The 26939-nt window shown below is 38.8% G+C and overlaps 1 protein-coding gene across 1 annotated transcript in view; it reads right to left on the reverse strand.

Annotated features, from left to right (window-relative positions):
• Window positions 1–8895: 8895 nt before the first annotated feature.
• The window catches only part of BNC1 (basonuclin 1), a 26480-nt gene continuing 8436 nt past the window's right edge, over window positions 8896–26939 (reverse strand). Inside the window, exons 2-5 of the mRNA XM_027851450.1 lie at window positions 20744–20843; window positions 20104–20339; window positions 17220–19135; window positions 8896–11554 (exon numbers count right to left, since the gene is read on the reverse strand). Coding sequence (XP_027707251.1) covers window positions 10870–11554; window positions 17220–19135; window positions 20104–20339; window positions 20744–20843 — 2937 coding nt within the window. The 3' untranslated portion in view covers window positions 8896–10869. The remainder of the gene's footprint in view (window positions 11555–17219; window positions 19136–20103; window positions 20340–20743; window positions 20844–26939) is intronic.

A 26939-nucleotide genomic window follows, 5' to 3' on the forward strand; every position in this document is an offset into this window, starting at 1 on the left:
TAGAGGTCACTACAATAATGAGAAGGAATAGGCTTCATGAGTGAGAGTAGGGTAGCTGGAAGGACAAAAGGTTGTGGTAACAGAGGTTTTTAGAAACTCCAGATCATACAATTCTGAAAGAGAAGGTCAAAGGGATGGAATAATAGTGAGAGATTAAGGTGGGTAGATGAGGTTGTCAGAGTTGAGAAAGTTGGAAGAATAGTATAATCAGGTTGTTGGAGGTCTCACTGGTGTGAATAATAAAGTCCCTAAGGATGGTGGCTGGGAATAGTATGGAGAAGACTGTGAGCCAGGTGTTAGAGAGAGTGTGGGGAAGTGATTCAGAGGCTCGTAAATGGCAACCACAAAGATAAGAAAGGGGTGGCACAGATTTCATGTATTTCATGTACTACCACTCAAAAGAGCCAAGATTTTTTGTTTGTTTGGGTCTTTTCTTTGTTTTTGTTTTTTTTGGAGACATGGTGGTTGAAGAATTGTCTAGAAATGGCAGGGGATACACCAATCCTCCTTATAGGGCTTTAAACATTGATGACTTCATATTTGCTATAGTTAACTTTTCGATAAAATAGTTTAAATTGAAAAAAGGGGAAAACATGGTAAATTCAGTTTTGATCTGGATTACAGATAAAGTCATGTAGTTAGCACATAAATAAACCAAATTATAGCATTCTGGAGCTGGAAGAAACCTTAAAACATCTCATTCCTAGCCTTTCATTTTACAGATGAGGATACTGAGGCTAGATCACGTGACTAGCTCAAAACTACACAACAGTACTCAAAGAATTGCACGATAGGAAAATAGATTACTGATTAGGCAACAACTAGAGAAGACTTGTGGCACCTCCCTCTCTTAAGAAAGTTCTATTTAAAGACTATAAGGAATAAACTTCCATAACTTATCAAGATGAGTGGAATATGCCTACTTCCACAGATACTATCATTATTGCCTATCTTACAAAAACCAAAACCAGCAAGAAGATGCTTGCCCCCATGTGTATATGGTATCATGCTAGATGCTACTTGAAATAAGCTCAAAGAACATCACTTTCCTTGCTATTAAAAAAACAAGGAAAGTACTAACAGTGGAATAGAAATTGAAAGATGCATTTGCATTATACAAAAACTAAAGCATTTATCCTCTATTGATAATGCACTGGTGTGGTTGTGGGTTGGACAGAATCAGAAATGATTTTTCCACTTATTCAAGAAGACCCTTGGGAAGCACATGGGATTTTAGAAGCTGTTTCTATTCCAGGAAGTAAGGAATTAGGTAAGGGCAGTCCAGACCTGGAGTGTGGCATGAGAGAAAGCTCAGAAGAGCAAAGTAGATGAATGATCACTCAATGTGCCATGTATTTGCAGAGTTGGGTGGACTAGGGGAAACAAGTATTTATTAAACACATATGTGTGGATTATGTATATATGTATACCTATACCACCTATGTATATATGTTTATACACACATGTGCATGCATGCATGTATATTGTCCTAAATAAAACTGATCTCAGCATCAGAAAGACTTGGGCTCCAGTTCTGCCTCAGACACATATGGCTGTGTGACTCTGGACAAGTCACTGGGCATCTAAGTGCACCAGGCAGCTCTCTAAAACTAATCTGCATTGCTGATGACGTTCCTCACTGGGAGGACTATGGGATCTGTTCTCAGACCTGGGATCTCCTCTGTGTAGGGGGTACCCGGTGAGAAAATTCCCTCTACTAATGCCTGGGGGCACCGAGAGTTAAGTAGTGCTCCCAGGGTCACCTGGCCAGTGTTTGTTATTGATACTGGGGAATTTCTCTTCCTTAAGTTTAATTTGATCATTGTACCCAAACCAGCAAAATGGGTGCTTAATACATGTTACATGCCTTTTCATAACACTGGAAAAGAGTTTAATTTCTTAAAAGAAAAACTTTTTTCTTAAAATCTCTTAAAAATCCTCCTTAGGTGTCTCCAGGTGGCATGGTGATAACCTTGTGTTCTTGAAGGCTGTCCCAGAAAGGCCAGGTTCTGGCAGGTCCTACTACGCTAAAAAAAAAGCTTTAAGTAGGAGTCAAATAACAAACTGTAAGCTGAAGACTGGCCTAGCTAATTTAGGAGTTTCGTCACCAAGGTGCCTGTCAGATGATTTGTTCTCCCACAGAACCTCACAAAGTCTTGTCTGGGGTTGTAGTCTGCCTCAGTGAAGGGACTATCCCAGGCTGATGAAATCAGCTCTTTGACATTTTAAAGCAAAACTGAGAAGCTTGTCTTAATATGTTACACGTGAAGGAGGAAAAGCAAATTCCAATCATTTGGATATTTGGGAAGCAAGGATAGTCACAATTATATCAACTTCACATGAATATCTGTGCTACTCTATATAGCTATATACCTGGCACATAGTAGGAGATTAATAAATGTTGATTGATTGATCATTATCCCTGGACCTTAAAGAAGTCTGAAGAGTAATGAGTAAAGATAGTTTTATTTTCCTAGCCAGCTTATTCCATTAAATGATCTTGTCCACAGAATTAAATATTAAAATCTTTATTTCAAACACTCTGAAATTATTTTTTGATGTATATCATGTATGCAGTAATTTTCAATAATCAGTCTCAGTTGATATAGGAGGGGTGGAATTACATTAATCTTTCCTTAATCCAGAGCTTAGCACAGTGACGCTAGTGCTAGCACTGTGCATGGTACGTAGCAGGTGGTCAATAAACGCTACTTGAGTAAGACAGTAGTACTTAATCTTTGGCTGTCATAGACCCCTTTTGTACTTTGGTGGTGGGGGTGAATACTACTATCAAACCCTTCTAAGAATAATGTTTTAAATGCATAAAATAAGGAAACCAATTATCTTGAAATGCAGTTTTCAAAATATTTTAAGAGACAGGTTCACAAACCCCAAGTTAAGAATCCCTGGTAAGATATTTTTCTCTTTTTTTAAAAAAATTATGCAAGATACCTAACATTTGTGAACATCAGAAGTTCAGGTATGTTACTAACTGAATCTGATAAAAACAAGTCTTATTCCTTGGGGCAAGCACTACATGCTTGGGGGAGGAGGTTGGGCGTAGGGTACAAGACAGCTTGAGTTTGGGTAAAGGGAGAGTAAGGGGCAGGGGGTGGTGGGCAACAGGGAAGACAACATCCCAAAGGGTACAATTTAAACACTAAGTGGCAAAGAGGCCACCCCAGGAGAATAGAACAGGTAGGTGCCAGGCTGAGAAGTTCACCTTGCCTGTGTCCACTGGGCTAATTATTCATGCTAACCAAGTGCTAATTTCAGTTGTGAAATAGTCAAAGCACCATCATTATTCTCTAAATTTTGGCACCCTAGGGCAAAGCTCCAGTCACCCTATGCTGGTTATGGCTATGGTAGTTTCCGTTCATGAAGAGCACCTTTGGCTTTATAGTCAGAGGACCTGGGGTCATGTACTGGCTCTGTTCCTTGCTACCTGGGTGCCCCTGAAGAAATCATTCATCTCTCTGGGTTTAATTTCCTTATCTATAAAATAAAGGAGTTGGACCAGATCAGGTACATGAACTTTAAAAAAAATTTGGTAACTACATAAAAACATTGGTTTCCCTTTGTAATCTTTTGTATTTTATTTTATGCATTTAAAAACATTATTCTAAGGGGGCCATAGGCTTTACCAGACTGTGAAAGGGGTCCATGATCCAAAAAAGATTAAGAACTAAATTCTAAACCACAACTTTGTACAAAATTAAAACTTGTTTGGGTTTGTCTATTTAATAACATAATGTAAACCTAAGAAAGGTAACCTTTACAGCCAATGTGGAAGAAAAAAGGAGTCTCCCACAAGTGTTAACAGGATTTTGAGCTGGAAGGGACTTTAGAGATTAGCCAGTCTAATATCCTCGTTTTATAGAGAAGGACCTGAAACCTGAAAGGATAAACAAAAATAATAGCAAATATTTACATGGAACTTACAATGTGCCAGGCACTGCCTTTACAATTATTATCTCATTTGATCCTCACAGCAACTTTGTGTGCTATTATTATTCCCATTTTACAGATGAGGAAACTGAAGTTAAACAGAGATTAAGCGATTTGCTCAGGATCACAGTTAGTGACAGGCCTTCTTAATTCCCCGCCCAGCACTCTATCCACTGCACTCCCTGGTTGTCTTGAACTGCTCAAGATAACACAGGAGGTAACAGGTAGCACACCCAGCTACACCATCCATTACATCTTCTTAACGCAGAGCACAAATCTGTTGAATATCATCCTATCTGTCAAAAGTCTTCCATTCTCTTCATTAGAACAGAATTTTCTACCCTGAAGGTGTTTCAGAGACCATGTAACATCACACTCTCACTTAACACGTTAAGATACAGAGGCCTGTCCAAGTCCACAGAGCCAAGGGGAAGCTAGGTGGCACAGTGGACAGAACACCAGGTCTGAAGTAGAGAAGACTCATCTCATCTTCCTGAGTTCAAATCTGGCCTCAGATACCTACTTGCTTCATGAGATTGGGCAAGTCACTTAACCCTGTTTGCCTCGGTTTCCTCATCTGTAAAACAAGCTGGAGAAGGAAATGGCAATCTACTCTGGTATCTTTACCAAGAAAACCCATGAGGTCACGAAGAGTTGGGCACGACTGAAGTGACCCAACAACAACACAGAGCCAGAAAGTAGCTGACCTGGATTAGAACCCCGTCTTCTGGCTCCCACCCCGATTACCTTTTCTAATTTTAAAAATTACTTCTATTTACAACTCCAAACTGCCATTGTGAGTGCTCTTGTTTTTGCAGTCCTCTATTTGCTGCTGGTTCAAAAGGAAGGCATCTTCCTTTTTCTTTATCTTCATTCCTTTTTCTGTCAGCTCTCCCTGTTAACTGGCCCCTTTAGAAACTGCGTCATACCTAGTTTAAAGTTTAAGCAACCTTAAAGTTCACACCAAAAGTTTAGATTGACATTCTCTCTTAAAATATTAACAGCTCATAGTTTCCACCTTGACATCATCTCTCATATAGGTCAACTTCTCTTGCTTCATTCACATGGCCACGGCCTCAGTTCATGTCCTCATCACCTCTCACCCGGACCATTGTAAGAGTCAAGTAATCTCAAATCTCTCTCCACTCTAAACCATCCTTTACATATATGCCAAAGTGATTTTCTGAAAGGTCTTCCCCCGCCGCCCTATCCCTGCTCAATCAACTTGTAGTTCCTCATTACCTTCAGGATGGAATATGGAGTTCCATATTTAGCATTTAAGGCTCCTCACAACCTGATTCCCTTCTACCCTTCCACTCTTCTCACACCTTACTTTCCTCTATACGTTCTACCGTTTAGTAATATTGGCCTGCTTGAAGTTTCTCACATGCAACATTCTATCCTAGGGGGCCTTTGAACCAGCTATCACCCCATGCCTGGAATATTCTCCTTGCTTGGCTCTACCTTGACATCTTTGGCTTCCTTGAGGACTCAGCTTCCTTCTGCAGAAGACCTTCCTGATTCCTCCAGCCACTGGAGTCTTTGCCTCTAAGGTTACCTTCCTTCTCCTCTGTATGTACCTATTTATTAACATACTGATTTCCTTATTAGTATGTAAATTTCTTTTGAGGGAAGGTTTTTTTTTTTGATCTTTGTTTTTCTAACCCTGACACTTAACACAGTGCCTAACATATAGTAAGAACTTAATAAATGTCCATTGATAGAAAATTGAATAGTTGCGTAATTGGTTGGACAATAAAAATTACGGGAAGAAGTGTGGCACAAGGATCCATCATATTTTTACTTGAGTTCAGTTTTCAATTTTAATTGGGTACTGAGAGACAAAACTTGATAAACTCGTTTATTTAGCAGGCAGGAACAATCCCATGTAGTTAAGTTTGAGACTTGGCTAATTCTAAGTAGGCTGTAGATATTGGTGTACCCACCTACAACATAAGATTGGCAGAGGAAATGTTGAGGCTAGAGATTTTCAGACATTCTACGAACTCTAGGCTTCTTCAAGAGGACTAGCTATAAAAACAAAATGGTAGAGTTACATTAGATGGGTTATATCTACTCTTATAATCACTTTATCTCTTCTTTATCTCTTGATCCTTCAAAGTGGACATACTGCAAAGTTCTTCCCCCCTTACCCTAATAAGAATATACACTCCTTGAATGCAAACTATCTTATTTTTGTCATTGTATTCCTAACGCCTAGAAATAATTGCTTAGCATATAGTAGGCACTTGTTAAATGCTTGATTTTTTTCCTCCCTTCTCTACTCTTTCTTAACAATCTTATTCAGTTCACTCATATAGTTAACTATCCCCTCTTGGCAGATAACTCTTACCTCTATGTTTCTACTCTTGAGCTCTTTAATTCCCAGACCCTGATCTCTCAGAGCCCACAGGATATTTGCACCCAGATTTCCCACTGGCACCTCAAAGTCCATGTCCAAATCTGAGTTTATCATCTTTCCCCTTAAACCCAGCTCTTTATTCCTCGCAGCATCTTCTAATCCAGTCTCATGTTCAGAATCTAGGTGTTATCTTTTTTTTTCTCCTAGAACACAATCTGTTACTAAAACCTGATGGAGTTCACCTCTGAAATACTGTTCACACCCACCACCTCTCTATTTTCACTGCCATCACCCCAGTACAGGTCCTTACTACCACCTATTGGGCCTGTTACAATAACCGAATAGGTCTTCCCACTCAAATCCATCCTCTTTATACTTCTGCCACCCCATCTACTAAAAGCATAAATCTGATCATTTCATTTCCCTGTTCAAAAATCTTGAGTGGCTCATTACTGACCAGGAAGTACATTTCAAATACCTCTGCTTGACATGCAAGACCCATTACAATCTAGCCCCACCCTACAATTCCAGCTTTAACTAATATAATTCTTTAATTTGTACTCTATGTTCTGATTAAATTGTACTACTATGTTTTCCAAACTCATCCTGTGCCTGCTACCTTTGAGCTTTTGCTAATGCTGTTCCCTGTGCCTGGACATTTTAGTCATTCCATCCTCACCATCTGTTGCACATTTGTCTATTCTTTAAAGCCCAACTGAAAAATCACTTCTTCCAAAACCTTTCCCGAGCTATTCCTTCCCCAGTTGGTCTGGACTCTTTCTTCCTGTTTGGATCTTACAGAATACTTCATTTTGGCCTAATATATTTATCATGCATTATTTTGTATTATCTATGTTCATATTACCTACTAGAGTAGTAAGTTCCATGACAACAGGGGATGTGTCTTGGCTAAACTTTTTATCTTATCCAGCGCCTACCCTGGTACTCTGCACATAGAAGGCGCTAATATGTTTGGTTACTTGATAATAGGTACATAGATCTAGAACGAGAAGGGATATATTTCGGAGGGCCTCAAGCATCTTAACTTTCTTTTTAATTTACAAACAATTTATATCCTATGCCTAGAGTTGATACAACATTAAATTAGTGAGAACTAATAAAATAATCTCAAATATTGAGATTTTATGATATTCTTTTCATTATTATAATATAAAAAGGTTTTCTTTCTTTTTTCTTTCTTTCTTTCTTTCTTTCTTTCTGGTGAGGCAATTGGGGTGAAGTGACTTGCCCAGGGTCACACAGCTAGTGAGTATCACGTGTCTCAGGCCAGATTTGAACGCAGGTCCTCCTGACTCCAGGGCTGCTGCTCTATCCACTGAGTCATGTAGCTGCCTCTAAAAACAGTTTCTTTTAATAAAGAAGGCGTCAAAGTCCTATATACAATCAGGAAATGGAAGAGCATCTATTTGACAAGCTGCCACACCCCTTCTGCTTCTTCCTCCATTTATACTAAGTGGTTTGGGTAAATCTTGAAGAAGGGTTTGTGATGCAACCAGCTCTTGGGGCTGATCCAGATCACTGCAAAGGAAGAAAATGTTGGCCAATGAATAGGGCAGGAAGGCAGAAGCATCAAGGGAAATAGCATTTAAGAAAAATGGGCAATAGAGTTTAGGAATGCAAATGAAAAGAAAAGTAAACAAGAGTTTCTTTTGTTAGCTAGTAAGCATTTATGATCTTCACTTGCACTGGAAAGTAGCACTGGCGCATTTGTAATCAGAAGACCTGGGGTTAAATCCTGGTTTTCGCACTTAGTACCTATACAACCTTGGGCAAATATCATGTAACTAAGGGTCTAGGTCTTAGCTTCCTAATCTGTCAAATGAGGGGATGAACTAAGTGACTTCCAGAATCCCATGGCACCAAACCTGTGGTCTTGTGGTTATATATAGATGTACTTGGACACTTGTTCACTACAATCTCACCATTTAATCGCTTGAACAGCAGAAATTTTCAAAGTCCTGTGTTGTTGTAGTTGGTACTATACTTACTCTTAGGTACTGGGCTAAACCCCAACAATCCTGAAGTCTTTCATTTGGTTACTCTCAGGGTGGAAACAGGACCAGGACAGACAGGCTTAAGTAGATGTGTTTATGGATTTAAAAACTGGAAGGATGAAGGTGAAAGAATATAGGAAGTTCATGAATTTCCAAAATTCGACAAGTACATAAGTTTTCTAAAAAAAAAAAAATCATCTAAAAAATCCTCCACAAAAATAAGCATACTTTTGGTATCTGAAATAAAACAAAATGATATTGCCATTACTCTGTATTCATTATTAGCATGTAACAGTTCAATCATTTCAGCCCAAATCTTCCCAAAAAGTCAATATACCAATAGAAAAAATTATTACATTATTTATACTCTAACTCATTAATTTCCATAATTATGTTCTTGCTGTGGTAGCAGTAACTACGGCGATATCTAATTCATCATAATCCCACAGGGCATGCAATGGGATAATATTAACTGAAAAATGTAGTTTCTAAAACTAAACTGGCAAAATTAATTTTATCCTAAAAATGTATTCATTTTAAAGCAAAAGATGTGTCATATATTTTTATTAACTCATAAAAAATACAAAGGGTATACAAATTTTGCTCCTTTTCTGAAAACAGTGAAAAAACAAAATGGTTGTGTATAACAAATATTTGAAAGATACATCACATTTGACTTGTAAACAGAGCCTTAAAGTTTAAGCAATCACACTTATTAAAAAAAAAAGTTGAAATAGTTGGTAACAAGTTATTGGCTTTTTCAACAAAAGGCCACAGTAATAAGACTCTTCTTTGGACCAAATATTCTCTTAATGGATGTTTAATATTACTTTAGCCTTCTGTAAACATAAAATATTGGTTCAGTTACACTCTGAATATGAAATTCATTTCTCTCCAGACCTGTACAGTATGGCCAATCCCAAATTTCACAAGGTCTTATTTCATTGGTCTGATTTAGCTTCCCTTCTAAGAATATGAAATGGATAGTGTATGGTATTGAATATATCTTAGAATAAGTTAAGCATTTAAACACACAGAATGGCAATAACTTTGCACTATTCTTTCTACCAACTAAATTCAAAAAGTTCAACCTAATCTTAATACATCCAAAAAATGTATCAAGATTAAGAGATATAGTTATGGTGAAAATCCAAACAAATCTTCAAAACCACATACTCCAAAACACTTAAATATATACAAACTGTGCTATAAGAATCATGCTTATATACCACAGGTGACCAAAACAAATTCAAATTCAAAAGTTTACAAAGTGAAAATAAGCAGTGGTTTTGCAAAGTCTAGTTTTAGCATTTTTCCTGCTCTCCAGGAAGGACTCAGTCAAGTACACTGTTGCACAACATATATACACATACAATACTCATAGAACATAACCACAAATTAAATATTATCAAAACGCTTTTAAATAAAATGCAACACCAGTAAGTGCACAGAACACAATGCAGAATACTGTCGATTACAGTGACCAGAAAGAATAAGGTGAATTACCTCAGTTTCACAACCAAAAATAATAAATGCAATGTTTTTCTTAACTATTATTAAGCAAAATTAATCCATTTCCTACCTGGATAACCAAACTGTAAACATCTACCACTGCTCCATGAGCACATCTTTTGGCTGTCTATATCCTCCATGTGTAGAATTTAAAACTTAAATAACTACCAATTTGGGAGTGCTTTTTTTGGGGGGGGGGAGAAAAAGCAGGCAGGAAAAAATTATGATTGCTTCCTAAAAGTAGTTTACAGAAAGTGCACTTTAAAATAGGAATTTTTTTTCCATCCACTTCTAGGACGTGTTTTGCTACAAATCAGGAACCCAAAAAGGGAATTTTATATGTCAACACTTTAATCTCTGAGAACGTTTTCTAAAGCAAAATGGGAGACCACTTGAGAACAGAAAAAGACTAATCCACTCCAAATAACGTGATAGTCTCATCTAATAGTCTCCAAGTCATTTTCCTAAACCCACCTTCTGGCTTTTGGAATTATTAAGGAGTTGTTAAATTCAAAGTAGGATCTTTAAGGACAGGTCCTCATGCTCTATGATTCCATTATTCCCCAGGACACATAAATATGGTCCTTAATACTGCAAGTCTAACTTAGTCTATGAATCTCACCCTCTTCACTCCCACTCTTAAGTTCAGGATCCCAATCTGTCTACTGGTCCAGTGCTTCCCCAAGGTAATATGTAAACAAAACTGGGACCAGTGAGATTATCTGCAGTCTCCTATATTCTCAATGAATAATACTTTAGGTTTAAGAGAAGTAATACTAGATTGTACCACCACAACACCATCCTTCCAGATTGCATATTATTATTTTCTGTGTCTTTTTTTTTTGTTTGTTTGTTTTAAACACTACCCAGCCTCTAGGAACTTATAAAGTCAAATGAAATAGTGGTTTAAAGCCAGGAACCCTGTGGGCTTGGCCAAAATGGAGGAAAAGAAAATTAGAGACATTTCATTTTACTATTTTATTATCTGAAATAATTAAAGCTTATCAAAAGAAAACTCAGTCTCCCATCTCGTTACTGGAGATTATTTGGAGATGCGGTTAGACTTTTGTGCAAGTTGGGATTCTGGCTATGCCTATTTCGGCTGCGGACTGATGAAAACATGGTGTTGCAACCTGGTACTTTACACTTGTGAAGTTGGCGGAGGTGCACAGTTTTGTAGTGGGCCCTGAAGGTTCCTTTATTACTGTAAATCTTTTGGCAGAGGTGACAAGTTATTGGCAAACCAGAGGGAAGGCTTGAAAAGCTGTGATTGACCTTTTCCATGAGGGCACAAATGGGGTAGCCATCTTCGCTGGGGATCAGGCTCGGTCCTTCACAGCTTTCATCACTGTCTTCCAGAGCTACATTACCCTCTTCACTTCCTCCATCGGAGTCCCAGGAAGAAGGGGTGCTGCTCTCGGACTTCATGCTGGAGGTAGTGCTTAAATCGAGGACAGTGGCCTCGCTGGTAGGACCGCAGCCGTAGCTCTCTAAACAGGATTCTCGAATTTTGGTGATTGGGTATACGACACTCCCTGTCCGGTTGGTTCCTTTGAAGATGACAGAAGTCTGGGGGGTGTGCTGTTTGAAAGCTGCATCCTGATAAACCTCCTTAGCCATATCTTTCAAAAGGTAAGTTGCACCCAAAGGGTTTTCATTGCTTTCCAGGGTATCTTTGGTGATAACTTTCTGATGAAGACTTAGGTTTGAACTGTGTCTAAAATAACAAAAAGAAGATTAGCAATCAACAAACTGTGGGCTTTTAAAACCCTAAATCATCAATATCATTATGAAGTCACAATTTAGGGGAAAACCCATAGGCTATGGGTGAAGAAATTCTCAGGGAAGAAGAACACCAGCCCTTGGCAGACTAGATTAGATTGTACTGACAGGCACGTGATAAATGCCTAGGGCTTGTTAACTGACTCACTATTCTTTTTCTGGGGCTCTGGGCTCCTCATCTAACATGAGTAGACTATAAGATCCCCTTCCAGCTTTAAGATTCCATGTGATAGGGGCAGCTAGGTGGCGCTGGGGATAGAGTTCTGGCTTTGGAGTCAGGAGGACCCGAGTTCAAATCTAGCCTCAGACACTTGATATTTATTAGCTGCGTGACCCTGGGTGAGTCACTTAACCCTGAATGCTTCACCAAGAAGCAAAAAAAAACATTCCATGTGACAGAAACCTACAAGGTACTTTGAAGCTTACCAAACTGCAGGTGTCATTGCATCAGATTTCACCAGAAATAAAATCAATGCTACAGAGTTCTAAAAAGTTCAATTTCTCTATTGTACTTACCTCTAAATGTTGTTTCTTTCTATGACCACACCAGAAAATTAAAATTACTCATTCATTCTTCAAGTACTTCAATTACAATTGTGCTAAATTTTTCCACCAAATTTCTAAGTTGAAAGAAGAAGCATATTTCATTGCAAAAACGGACAGTGGTCTTACACGCAGATGAGACGGCATACAAAGCTGCTCAGCAAGATATCAAGTAAACAACCACCACCTAAAAAGCACCCACCTAGAGAATTTAAATACAGGTGCTCAAGGTAGGACCATTTGGCTTCTGAACATCTTGTAAGTATTAATGCTATGCCTACACTGGCTTTTCCCAGCAACCCAAAGATGTTTCCTTTTTTGCCCCTTGACTTCTAAATATCTTATACATACTAATGCTATATCTATGCTGACCTTTCCCCAGTGACCCAAAAATATTCCCTTAGCCATCATGTTTATTTTGTTCCCGGGGGCCATTGTAACTGAAATAGAGAGTGAAATAGGGAGAAAACCAGCGGTAGGCTGGAAGAGAAATGCCTGCTCCCTTTTAGGATCCTAGAGCTACAGCTGGAAAGACATCTCCCTCATTTTATAGATGAGGAACTCAGGATCAGAGACACGAAGCGGCTTTGCCCAAGGTCACCCAGGTGGGCTCTGAACCCAGGTCCCTTGACTCCAGAGCTTGTGGCCCAAGCACAGACACTCCTGAAACCGCAGAAGTAAAGTAGGAAGGATTCCAAGCTTTAAAGATGGGGAAAACTTTTGATAATCTAATGTAACAACTTCATTTTATATATGAAGAACACTGGAGGGAGAGTGAGGAAGACCTGGGTTCAAATCCTATCCCATATACTACCTGTGTTGACCTTGGGGCAAACAATTTTATCATTTTAACAGTCTCAGATTCATTATAAGGATAATAGGGTTAAAAATAGGAGGGACTTCACAGGGCTGTGAGGCTCAACAGAGACCAGGTATATGGAAAATCTAAATGGGCTCCATTGACGCGCATCATTACTCTTTTTGTCGTTAAATTGTTTTTTCCTGGGCTGAAGGTGACAGGTGAGTGGGGTGTCACTGCATTCCCTCTTCCAATCCCTGTGGATTTCATTTTCCCACAGAAATAATGCTACATATGGTCATTAGGTTACTAAGCTAGGTGACAGAAGTATATTTAACCCAGAGTATGGCTGATTGTAACTATGTAGTAGTTGAAGAAAACATTGGACCTGGAGCAGTCAGGAAGAGCTGAGTTCTAATTCTACTCCAGACACTTTCTAGCTGGGCGAGTATGGGACCGCTTCTCCTTTTTCAATGCTGGTTTCTTCTTGTAAAAAGAAGCATAAGTGTAGCTGGAGCAGTCACCTCCCAAGAGTTGGGAGGATTAGATGAGATGACATACATAAGGGAAGCCTGCTACAAACCTTACAGCATTATAAAAATGGCCATTGTTGTTATCATCAAGAGAAGTTACAAGTTTTGTGGGACTAACCTTAGGATCTAACCACCATTAAAAATAGCACTTCTATGGAATAATGGATCCCAAGTTCATGCGATCAATGATTTAGAGTCAGATGGACTTTGTCCAGCTGCCTCATTTTATAGATGAGACTTGACTTGCCCAAGACGAGTATGTGACAACTTTGGGATATTAACCCAGGTCCTCTGACTCCAGATCAGTGGTCTTCCTACGGCAACACACTTCACAATGATTAACAGCAGTTAGCATTTATATCGTGCTCTAAAGTTAGTTAGTAAAGTGCTTTACAAATTTTAACTCATTTGATCCTCTCAACAACCCCGTGAGGGAGGTGCTGTTTATTATCTCCATTTTACAGAACAGAAAACTGAGGCTGAGAAAGATTTAAAAACCTCTCTCAGTCTCAGTTTCCTCCTCGGTAATTTGCCCTGGGTCGTATCTGTGTGATTTGCCCAAGTTCACATAGCTAGGAGGTATCTGAGGCAGGATTCAAATTCAGATCTTCCCGACTCCACGTCTAGCGCCCTATACACCGTGCAACCTAACTGCTGCTAGGTTATAACTGTATTATGAAAGAACTTTCAGAATACATCCTGCCTGCAAATGGGGGCCTGCTTATTTTGATAATAAGGCCAAAGCATGAACACATCAAACACATGAAATTTTTAAAAAATTAATGCTTTTTGAATGAAGTAATTAATTAATTTAACAGATATTATACAGAATAATAAAAACGATATGTAATATGGATTTTAATCTCATCAACACTATCTCTTACTGCTCTTTGTGGCTCTCACACCACCAAACATTACATATGAATAGACCCTGAAAAGATCTTTTTTGAACGATGAACCCTCTCCATTTTCTCTTTACCTTCTCTGTGTATTTTCTTTGCTCTAGGACCACCGCACTCATTCATGAGAACACATTTGCTCCTACTATCTATAAATAGAGGGGCTGTGTTGGCAAGGAGCGGTTAACTCAACATTTGAGTTGGGTTTGGTCATAGAAGGAAGGCCTGTTTTGATGTGGACCGGCCTAGAGGGTCTCCAAGGTCCATTTCCAATCTGAGATTCTGTCAAATTTTTTCAGCTATAGAAACTCATTGATACAGTGTATTGGGGTATGGTGGGGCAGTCATGCTTATGAAATCACACATACTTGAATAAAGCATGTGTTTTATTAGTAATAATATATTCTTATGTACTCCATTCAAGAGTTTCTTTATGAAATGTCTTTAGGACTTTAACATTTTTCCTTCTTAATTGCTCCCTCTAGAAAGCTTTCTGAAATTCAATTTGGACTCAAGTTAAAAGAAGTATCTGGAAATAAATAATTCTCACTTTACAGACAAGGAAACTGACAAACCGTGTATTATTGAATGGATACTCAAGGCCTGCCAGATTCTGGCCCCAACCTTTCCAACCTTGCCTTTCATTACTTCACATACCCCGTAGCTTCAAGTTAAACTAGCCCAACATCCTCATGTTCTTGCCATTTCTCCCCCCGTGCTAATCTTTCTATCTGGAATGCCCTTCTTTATAAAATTACTACCCATTCTTTGAACCACTGATCAAATGTCCCATTTCTTCATTCAGCCTTCCCTAATCCTCCCAGTCAGATGTGATCTCTTTTTTCTTTCAACATCCGTAACTCTCAGCATTTGCACTTCTCTTGTGGCACTTACTATACCAGGTCCTGCTTTAGGGTTATCTAAACACACCTCTATCTCTGACTAGACTATAATCTACTCGAGGGCAGGGGCCAGTGTCAAAGACAAACAGAACAAATTTCAATTTTGTATTTCCTATAGTATTTAGAGATACTCAGTAAATGTTTGTTGAATTCATGGATAGGTTACATCAAGGCATATTGATCAGAAGGAAGAAATGTATTTATCATTTTTCACCTATTTCATAAAACTTCTGATCTTCTCTGAGTTCTCTTGGGAACAATGTTTCGGAGTCACTGTGACAGGAATAGGATTTGAACACTTGTCAAGTAACTCAACTTTATTGAAGACAAAAGGAACAAGATTATAACTCAGGACACATGATTCTCTTGGATTGGATGGATTTGGTCTATTTATATGTTGCTTAGTAAAAAGGCTAGTTACATTCAAACTCAGAGTCACAGGATGTCAGAATGAGATGAGACCTTAAGAGATGATATTTTACTACATACAACAGTATATTATACTATAGCCTCTGTGTATCAGAAACAAAAACAAAAAACAAAACAGTCATCTATAGGTTTTCCTTCTTTCAATTTATCTAACCATAAGCCATAAATTTAAAAAAAATCAACCCTCAACATTTACTTAATAGAATCCTCATATTCTAGTCTTTATCAATTGAAACTATTTTTGCTTTAAAAATATCTGATCAGGTAGAGGAAAATAAAAGTTTCTAAAAATGAAAAATCCTTTCCTTCAAGGCTCAGCTCAAATGGCACTCATGGCACCAGCTCTTCCTTGATTCTCCTCCCCTGGCTGCAAGTAATCTCTCCCTTTTAAAGTTTCACAAGACACCTTTATAGTGTATTTTCACATTTTATTCTGTACATTGTTTATTGGTTCACATGTGACACCAGAGGGTAAGTTTCTTATGGGAAAGGTCTAGGAACTCTTCTCTTCTGTTGTACATTGTATCCCCTCCCCACTCCACCTCAGTGCAGTGGCGGACCCTTTGCATAAAGCAAATGTTTATGAAATGTTTGCTGAAGTGATTCAGTAATTATATTTTATAAAGTCTATTCAAATAACCCATAGAAAATAAGCTCCCTATACAAAACCACGTATACCCTTTGATCCCGCAATACCACTACTAGGTCTGTATCCCAAAAGAGATAAAAAAACAAAAAACAAAAAGGAAAAGGACCTATATGTACAAAAATATTCATGGCAGCTCATTTCTCGTAGCAAAGAACTGGAAACAGAGGGGATGCCCATCAATTGGGGAATGGCTGAACAAGCTGTGCTATGTGATTATAACGGAATACTATTGTACTATAAGAAATGATGAGCAGGATGCTCTCAGAAAAACCTGCAAAGACTTGCATGGGCTGATGCAAAGTGAAATGTACTGAGTACAAAGTAACAGCAATATTGTAAGATGATCAGCTGTGAATGACTTAGCTATTCTCAGCAATATAACCATCTAAGACAACTCTGAAGGACTTAATGATGAAAAATGCTCTCCACCCCCAGAGAAAGAACTGATGGTGTCTGAATACAGATTGAAGCATACTATTTTTACTTTCTTTATTTTTCTTGAGGTTTTTTACCCCCCTTGGTCTATGTTTTCTTTCACAACATGACAATTATGGAAATGTTTTGCATGACTACACATGTATAACCTATATCGAATTGCTTGCCTTCTCAATGAGGGTGGGTGAGGAGAGAGGAAGGGAGAGAATTTGGACCTCAAAGTTTTAAAAATTAATGTTAAAAATTGTTTTTACATGTAACTGGGGGAAAATAAAATACTAAATAAATTTTTAAAAATGAAAAAAAAAAAAGAAAGAAAAGAAGTTTCCCAGTCTCTTTCCTCAAGTAGTTACATTTCAAATGAGTTGCTATCATGACTGCAATAAATGAAACCTTTTACCAATTTCTTACCTGTCTCGGCTTCTGCGGGAAGGGAAGGTTGCACTGCAGCCCTCAATTGTACAGATATGCATTTCTTTGGCATGCACGTTTTTGAAATGAATTTTCACACTGTAAGTGTTTTTAAAGGTCTTCTTACAGATATCACAATGAAAACGAGTTTCTTCCTTTTGTCTTCCTAGCGCGTGCTGAGTGACCTGATCTCTCTCTCTAGCATCCTCCAAACAAGGAAGAGCCATTCCCCTGTTGGACAATGCATTTACAAATCCCCCAGTCAGTAAGTGGTGCTGCAACTGCACACAGTCGGAACTGGGAAGCTGGTGTTTGGACTGTTCTTTTGCATACATTGGCAGAGGCTCCATCACTGGTTTTAAGACACTGGTGTGTTGTTTGGGATCGCTAAACGCAGCTTCCCTGGGCACGATGGCTAACACTGGGTTTTGTTCAGTCTCTTCCTCCGAGTTGTTCAAATCCTGCTCGGATACTTTTTTTAAGTGTTTGGTCTCAATCACCGATTCTGCTTTGGGAGGCCTCCCTCCCTCAGAAAGAGATTTCCATAAGTTGGCTGAGTGTGGGTGCTGCTCCACTCGGTCAGTGACCTCTTTTTCCACCCTGAGCTCACACGTCTCTAGCTCTCCATCACTGACAACCTGCAACGGCATCTCTTCATCTGAACTGAGGGCATCACTGTTTTCATTGGCAATTTCCACTGCTTCCTTCTCTATTTTGATAGGCATGCTTGATTTCCGAGATTTTTTCTTAGGAAGAGCATCAAATGGCAATTCATTGGAAGCCAGCTGTTCAGGTATGGAGGAGGACACCAGAGGCAGAGAGGGGAGCGTTCCCGGGGTGTTAGCAAGCTCAGCTGGTGTGACTGGATTGCGGTAGAAAGGAAGAACTGGCTGAACTGTCTTTAAGTTGGGAAAAAGCACACCATTTTGCCCAATACTGGGAAAGGCAGACTGTACCTTGGAGTCAGTGCATGGCCCGATATAACTGGGGATGGGTCTGCTGTCTGGTGATGTCACAGGAAAGCCTGTTCTTTTGCTCTCTTCAGGGATGGTCATGTTCAAACTGTTCCTCAGATCTTTATCTCGGTTGTTCCTGTTCATCGGCATATGAAGCCGTGGGTTTGGATTTGCACTGTGTCGGTTCCGGCTCCTTAGGGAGCTGAATACCATATTGCATCCTTCAATTGTGCATTTGTGCTTGATCTTCAGGTGGACAGCATTATAGTGGATTTTCAAGGTCCCTTTGTCATAGAAAGTCTTTTCACATGCAGTGCAGAAAACCCTGCCTTTCTTTGGCCCGATACCATTTCTTTCAGTAGTTTTCCCTTTGGGCTCTGGGGACAACCGGGTCATTTCCAGCTTGGCTACTGTGTGGTGTGAACCAGAATCACTGAAATGGGCATCATCTTCACTTTTGGGTAGAACATCTGGACAATTTATACACTGTTCACTTTCGACTTGAAATGAAGCAGAAGTAGGAGTTAAGAAGCCATTTTCAGAAAAGGGTATCTGGACATTGTGTTTAGCGTCATTACTTCTGTCTTGACCTTGCTCAATCACATGTCTCTCTGGTGGTGAACCTATCAGTGGGGGAGGCACTGGGCTGAAGAACTGAAAAGGCAGCATAAAAGCCATGTTATTGATGAGGTTTTCAAAATGATGAAGGTTGCCAGGGTTCACCTTGTCCACTGGAACAGAAAGGCTAGGACTTCTCTGGTTGCAACTTTCTATAAAGGCCCTAATATCCAAATTAGTTGTTGTAGATGGTATGATAATGGACTGTCCTTCTTTCTCCTGAATTGCCATGAGCTCTACAATGGACTTGGTCTCTCCAAAGCGAAGAAACTGTTGCAGAGTGGCTAATTCTTCTTCACTGGTCATGATACTCCAGTGATCCAAAACCTTTCCTGATGCATCCTGAATACAAGATGAAGTCGAAAAAAAAATAATCAATTGACTGTTCTTTTTATGAAGAAATTATTCCCTTGTTTCACCATAGCTATTTAATGGTAATGCCCAAGTCTAACCCAAGATAACTCAAGTATCCTTGTTTCCCTCTTTGTTCCAACCCAGTGATAAACTACTCAGTTGTCATGACCCAAAGCATAATTACTTATTATAAACTCTTGTATAATTTCATCACCAAAATTAAAATATGTATAATCTGAACAATACTAGCATCTAAGACTGAGAAGAAAAGATAGAGCAATCAGCCTAGATATATAACTCGAGTATTATTTCACTGAAAGCTTAATAATCTTCCAAGCAACTAACATCAGAAAACAAATGAACCTGTATTGATCTGCTGCCAGTGTTCACAAAGCACAGCTGTAATTACACTAGAGTGTTGGAGTTCTTTCAAACTCTAGCTATGCCTAACTTTTCCCAATAACTATAATAAATATTTTATCACAGAACATGTATTTGATGGCCTACTGAGATTTTTCACAGTGCATGTAAGAGTTTCTAAGATGATAAGGAATGTAACAACATAAATTTTTCATGTGATAGAGGTTCAAGGTAATTGATTCCATATTTTTAATCTGAACACTAAAAAGCAAGATTATCAAGATCATTAAATATTGATCTATGTCATAATGTAAGATCATAATATTACTTTACATAAAAGGTCATTTCCATCCGGTTGCAGAACCTAGTCTGTGTGGGCACTTTTTTTTTTTTTAAATGTCCATACAGGTTAGTTTGAGGAGATTTGTTAGTCTGGTAAATGTAGGCCACACCCAGATAAAATTCTATCTAAATATTTAAGATCACTAACAAGATTAAGGTAAACTTGTTAGTACACTGAAACCAAGCACAAGTGACATTCCATGAGATGCATTTCCCCCAACATTTCTTAGTCTAGGTTATTAATTCTACAGTACCTGGAGCACATATCCACGAATATAATCCTGAAGAGTCCAGTCCAAGGCATGAAGAATCTGGATTACCTCCTCTTGTTTCAGTACACTGAAAAGCCGATCTAAAAGAATTTTAAGGCGAATGGGAATAGCTTGGGTCCCGTAGAGCATGAGACTGCTGATATCAAAAACCACATTGGACTGGACTATCTCCACTTGGCTAGTTGGGTACACGTTTGGGATCCTCAATTTGCTTAGTGCTGAAAACCAGACATAAAAAAGAAGTATTTTAATGAGGTAATCTCAGTTTAGAGGCAAAACTACTAATAAAAGAACAAAAACTACTAATAGTTTTACAATTTTGATTACCCCAATGGCTTCCTGTTCATTCCCCAAAAAACCTTTTTTCTTTTTTTAAACAGGAACTATTGTATAAGAAGTTAAATGGACAGGTCTCAGATTCTTATCTCCCTTCTTTTCCTCACTGAGCTACTGAAGTTCACGAGCAGTCAAACTGCCACACACAGGAAGGGAGAGGAATAAACAAGGGACAGAAATCAATCCCCCAAACTAGATAACTAGCTACTGAATAACAGAGTTGCCTATATATCATAAGCAAAAAGTTATACAAATAGTTGTTGTTGTAAAAAAATTTTTCTTTTACCATGTGCCACCCATCCATGTCTGCACTGTTCACACTGCCGGTGATGTATTTTTCCTGGTTTGAAACCTTGACAACTACAGTTCAGAGTGCATCCAATAGCCTGCAAAGTAACAAGCACAATGGTGTATAGCAGATAAATGACATTTGGAACAAGAACAGCAGGATGTTTTGTTTTCTTTTTTTTAAAAGCCCATGCAGAAAGAATATGATCAGTTTCAGCACAGGAAGAGAAATAGTTAATTTGGTGCCTGAAGCCATTAATGTGTTGAATGAATATTCTCTGTACCCAAAGAAGCAGCTCATACATATGGCTGAAACAGAAATAGATTTCTTTATTAGAAATAGATAGGCTAGGTTTACATGCAACTCAGAACCCAAAGAGTAAACTCTTCAGAATAAGTATTACAGATGCGCCATTCACAGCAAAATGGATAAAGGATTAGAATTGTGTTGCTTTTAAGTGCTAATGCATTTGGGCGGAGAGGTAAGGGTTAGATAATTCCCTATCTTCTAGTTGGAGAAAGAGAGGAAGCTGTTTGGCAGGCAGCTGTATGTGTTTATGGTGAAGTATCACTGTGATGTTTGCAATGCAAATTCAAATGGAGACTCATGACCTCATTTTAATCACAGAAGGGATCTCACTTTTTGGGGAGTAAGCAGCATCATTTGCCTCAATGTACCTGTTCAGTTTCACACCCCCCTCCTCCATCCTTGCCTGTAAACCCCATAACTCTCCTTATGAGGCACTCCTGAGAACTATTTTCCTGCAGCCCCTGTTGTCCCAAGCAAGTGTAGTTGTTGTGAATACCTCTCATCGTGGAGCTGAAGGGTAATGAAAAAGACCAAGGGAGTAAAGATTTTTATGTGAGGGCAGACAAAAAAAAATTAGTTTCTTTTAGTCTAGAAAGGCAAAGGTAGGAGGAAGGGGGTCAGGAAATATGATCAAAGCCTATAAAATCGTGAAGGGTATTGATAGGGTAAAGCCCAGACTTGTTCACCACATCCCAGAATATTAGAGCTAGGGAACATCTACCCCTTGCAGATTTAAGAGAGGTAGTTTTAGAACAAACAAAAGGAAATACTACTTAAACAGCGGGTAATAAACATATGGAACTCATTACTCAAAGAGGTGGCAAAGGCTGAATACAAATTGCTTCAAGAAGGAGAGATCTATTAAGGCAACCTAGAGAAGTTTGGGGGTACAGCCCTTATCTCTTAAGCCAGCTTCATAAAAGGCAGGCCTACTATCTTTATTTACCACTCAAGAGGAGACAGAATTTTGGGCAGGATGGACCCTAGATATGACCCAGTGTGATTCTCTAGCATTCTCCAAGTAGGGAATTTGGAGCTTAGAAATTCAATTCATAAGTCTTATTGAATACACAGTAGATTACTAAGAGCAATAACACCGTTGTCTTGTAGGTTATGGCATAAGTCTTATTGTTCCCCCTCAACAGATGAGGAAACTGAGGCTTAGAAAGGTTAAATGATTTGCCCAAGGCCACACAGGTAGTGTCGGAGCTGAGATTTGAATGATGGTCTTTTTCTACCCATCTGGTACACTGCCATGCAGGGGGCTGGGAGCTTTCAAAGAATTTAAGAATGTTTAAGCTAGAGACTTTTGGGGATCATATCATCCAACCCCCTTGTTTTATGAAGAGAAACAAAGTGATCTGACCAAGGTCACACACAGTCAGAGCTAACAGCCGAGCTGGGAGTAGTACTCAGCCCAACAGTTCCCCGTTCACTGCTCTTTCCAATCCACAATCCACATTTCTTTTTCCATACACAAATATGTAAAAGATAGGCATGAGTCCAAAGTAAGTAGAGTTCTCATTGACAAAGTTTTGGAAATATTTTAAGTTTAGCTGAATTTCTCAGACCTTCCCTTCATCTCCAATCCTCCAGTGAGGGATAAAGATCTAAAGAATGAAATGAATTATTAAACAGCAAAAGCCCTCACACGAGACTCGCCTGTCAAATACGAAACACGATCAGGAGTGGTAAAAGCAGTACACGGTCTGTTTGGACCCAAGAACAAGGCATCAGTTTGGGAGAACTGCATTCTGTTTGGGTCAGGGATAGACCAAAGGCACTGAAATACAAAAACACTGGGTTCACTTGTGGTACTGGTTAACAGAATGACTACATTACTTTGTGGGGGCTTTAGTTCTTCCCTTCAGAAACATGGGGATAGTGCTTATTTCAAAAGTGTTTTGAGATCCTCTGAACACGAAGGAAGAAAGGAATCTGTTATCGGGAATTGGGAAACCTGCCTTTAGAATGTGTATCGGGGTGCCTCAGCAGTGATAATTAGTGACTCTTTCACTTTCGAATTTCACATCTCTACAGCTTGCTCATTTCCAGGATTTATTCTGAATGAGGATGACATATTAGCATGCCTGGAGATACAAAGATGGCAGGAACTAGGCAGACATCAGTTTTCATCTGATGAACTGAAACAAGAAGTAACAGGGTATGCAGCTGACTGGATTATTTCTGCATAATCCCTCAAAGAAGTCACCCTCAAATGATAGAACTGGTGAAAAAAAAAGCTTTTAGCTCCTTGTAAAAGACGAGAGCCTATAAGCATGTGGGGTAGTATTAATTAATCACTTTTGCTCCTGTAACAGATCTATTTTAAACTTTGTTATGGAAACATGTGAAGAGTAAAAAGTCATACACATTGAAATCAAAGATTAAAAAAATAGTATAGAACAATCACCTTTATTTAACAAGATGTCAAAACAGAAATATAGTTCAATTAGTTGACATCCTTATATATCTGACAGATATTCCAACAGTTCAGACTTCCATGAAAAGCTTTCAATGTAAGCTGCGGGAGAATCAGAAATCTTACCCTCTGGCTGTTCTCAACACACCTAGTGTCCAGTGGTCACTTATAAACAGCAGGAGTATTTCACAACTTGCTTCAGCTCCAGGGCTCTGGGATTTCACCAGAATGGGTACCCCTCTCACCAACACAGATTGTGACCCCTATACATTTTAGTAGACTGTCCTCACAAGTTAAGACACTTACAAGCCAACTGGGTTACAAGCCTTTCCGAATCCAACTAAACTGGTTCTCAAATGAGAAAGACGTGTTCTGGATTTATACTTGGTCTTTTTCAGTTGTTGAGAACCTGACAGACCCTATGCTCTGTTAGTACATCACTATGAAGACTAGGTCATTCTTAACTTATATTTAATAAATTAACCTGTTGGAGATTTCTTTTTTCTACATTTCTTTTCTCTCAAAAGGACTACAAAAATAAGGGATTCAACATTTCCTTTTCCTCTTAAATCCATATCCCTCAGAGTATAATTTACTCTTAAAACAAGGTGTCTGTATTATAGTTGGTTAGTTCATATTTCAGTTATTTGCAACTTGGGAAAATAATTAGTAATATTAATACTAATGATAACAATAATCTCTCATATCCATATCACAATTTATAAAATACTTTCTGGTACATTTCTCACTTAACAGGCAGGAGATAGAAAGCTGTACTTTGAAGCCAGGAAAATCTGGATTCAAATCCTATTAATATCATGCTTTGTGACACACTAGGGAACGTCTCAAGGCTCAGTTTCTTCATTTCTAAAATGAGAAGTCTATAACCTTCTAAGGTCCTTACCAGCTTTAAATCTATGCTTTTATGATGTTCATCTGCAAGATAAGCAAAGATTTTATAGGTGAGACCTTGTCTCAGAAAAGTTAAGGCCAAGGTCAACGGGCTAGCAGGGAGAGGAGCCAGGAGCATAACTCGGGTCTTTTGATTAGACAGAAACAGAGTCACACAGAAACGGGCAGACAGACACACATATTCAGAAGAGAAGGTATGACTAGGTTCTTCAGTGTACTTCATCCTTTATACACAAACCTTTTTTTTTTTTTTTTGTTGGTGAGGCAATTGGGGTTAAGTGACTTGACCAGAGTCACACAGCTAGTAAGCGTTATGTGTCTGAGGCCGAATTTGAACTCAGGTCCTCCTGATTCCAGGGCCAGTGCTCTGTCCACTGTGTCACCTAGCTGCCCTGTACATAAACTTCTTGAAAGTAGGGATTGTTTCATTCTTTGTGTGTGAATCCCAGCACCTAGTATAGTACATGGCACCTACCTGGTGGGCACTTAATAAATGCTTACTGATCAATTAACTCATAGGGATCTTCAAAGGGAGTTTCCCACGTACAGAGAGAGTTCTAGGCCAGAACAGCATGACTCCTATTGACAAACGCCAGCTTTTTATTCATCCTAGCCTAGGAGACTCATATATGTCATATATGTCACCGAGTCGTTTTCAGTCCTGTTCGACTTCATGATCCCATCTGGGGTTTTCTTGGCAAAGATACTGGAGTGGTTTGCCATTCTCTTCTCCAGTTCCCGTTACAGATGAGGAAACTGAGGCAAACAGGGTAAAGTGACTTGCCCAGGGTCACACAGCTAGTAAGTGTCTGAGGCCAGATTTAAACTCAGGAAGAGCAATCTTACTGACTCCAGGCTCCACACTATACCCACTATGCTACTTAGCTTCCCCAAGATTCATATATATATTCACATATACATATTAATATATATAAGTGATTAATTCCACTTTTATTTATGAATGGGATTTTCTGTCTTCAATATCATGTAACCTGGTCACTTCATTTTAGGAGCTTTCAATTCTCATTCAGGATTTCCAAGAAATTTATCAACAACTCTAATCTCTAAAACTGTGTTTTTAAGCTACACTCAGATCAGTTCTTACTTAACCCATTTTAACAAGATGCTAATTAAGTATCTAGGGAAATAATCTCATCTGAATCATTTATTAAAAAAAAGAATGCTAATTACAGTGGCTAAGAAAACTTCTAATTTCAGAATGTTTTTTTCAACAAGCAAGAGAGTCACAGAATCCCTACCAGGTTGAAGAACAATAGCATTACATTCTGAAGTGAAACTAAAAAGTCAAATAAAACCTCAAAATTCTAATTAAAGGACTAGAGGTGCACGTGAAAATTAAAACGGAAAACTCTTTTTAAAGTTAACTCCTTTTACTCAGCGTCTTAATATTTCTTCCATTCTCTAAAAACATAAAGCAGATGTTTCAAGCATTTTGGACCCATAAAGTTATTATTATTACTATTAATATTATTATTATTATTACTGCTTTTTCATCATTCTTCTTCTTAAACTGACAATTTCCAGAATCAGTATCAGTCATTCTGATATGCTTTAAACCAGTATTAAAAATTCTGCCATCCACAATGATGCAGTCTCTGTTCATGACAGAACTGGAAGCATCTTTTGGCTACTCAAGGACCAAATAAGGATATGGACCGTACTTTGCCTGACAGGCATGTTTGGACTGTCCATTAATGAGGATGCAGAGGTTGCATCCACTGTTAGAAGGACATGCACCTTGTTATTTTTCAAGCTACACAAATGAGTTTGCGCTGACTGCATGTACACGTGTAGCTGGCCAGTTAGGATGTGCTTCCTTGGAGAAGGGACCTTTGAGATAGCACTTTTACTTAGCTCTGTGACAGGATTTGGATTGTGTTCAAGAAGCAAAACTACACTTGTTTAAAGCAACTGCAATCCCGAGCACGTGTAACTAGGATCACAATACAAAGAAAGAAATTCAAGATGATCGTGGATGACTCAAGGTAGAGGAAGACTTCAGTCCTGTCTACTTCTTAGGGGCTAGATGCTTGACTCAAGATCCTTACCCCAGGTATCTATCACTGATCTGCCACACAGCCTTAGGCCAGTTAATTAATAGTTCCTATGCCTCAGATTCTTCATCTATAAAATGGGGATAATACCTGGCACCTACCTATCTCAAAAACCTGGTTAGAAGAATTAATGAGGTAATACGCATACCGAGCTTCAGAGAATAATTACCTGCATGCGGTTGCTATTATTCTTGGTTTGATAAATAAACCAGGATTTCAGTTTTTTCTAGCACTGTCAGCTCAACTCCTTTCACCACCAATAGAACTACCAGAAAAAAATAAACCATTAACAAAACATTCATTCACTTATTAGACAAATATTTATCTAGTAACCATGTGCAAAGTCTGTATTTCACCCTGGAAGGGCCTAAGAAAGACAACAGAAACTATCCCTGCCCTCCAGCAGCTTACAATTAAGTGAGGTGATTACACACACACACACACACACACACACACACACACACACACACACACA

The sequence above is a fragment of the Vombatus ursinus genome, unplaced genomic scaffold (assembly GCF_900497805.2).
Source record: "Vombatus ursinus unplaced genomic scaffold, bare-nosed wombat genome assembly UNPS02009205.1, whole genome shotgun sequence".
Lineage (NCBI taxonomy): Eukaryota > Metazoa > Chordata > Mammalia > Diprotodontia > Vombatidae > Vombatus > Vombatus ursinus.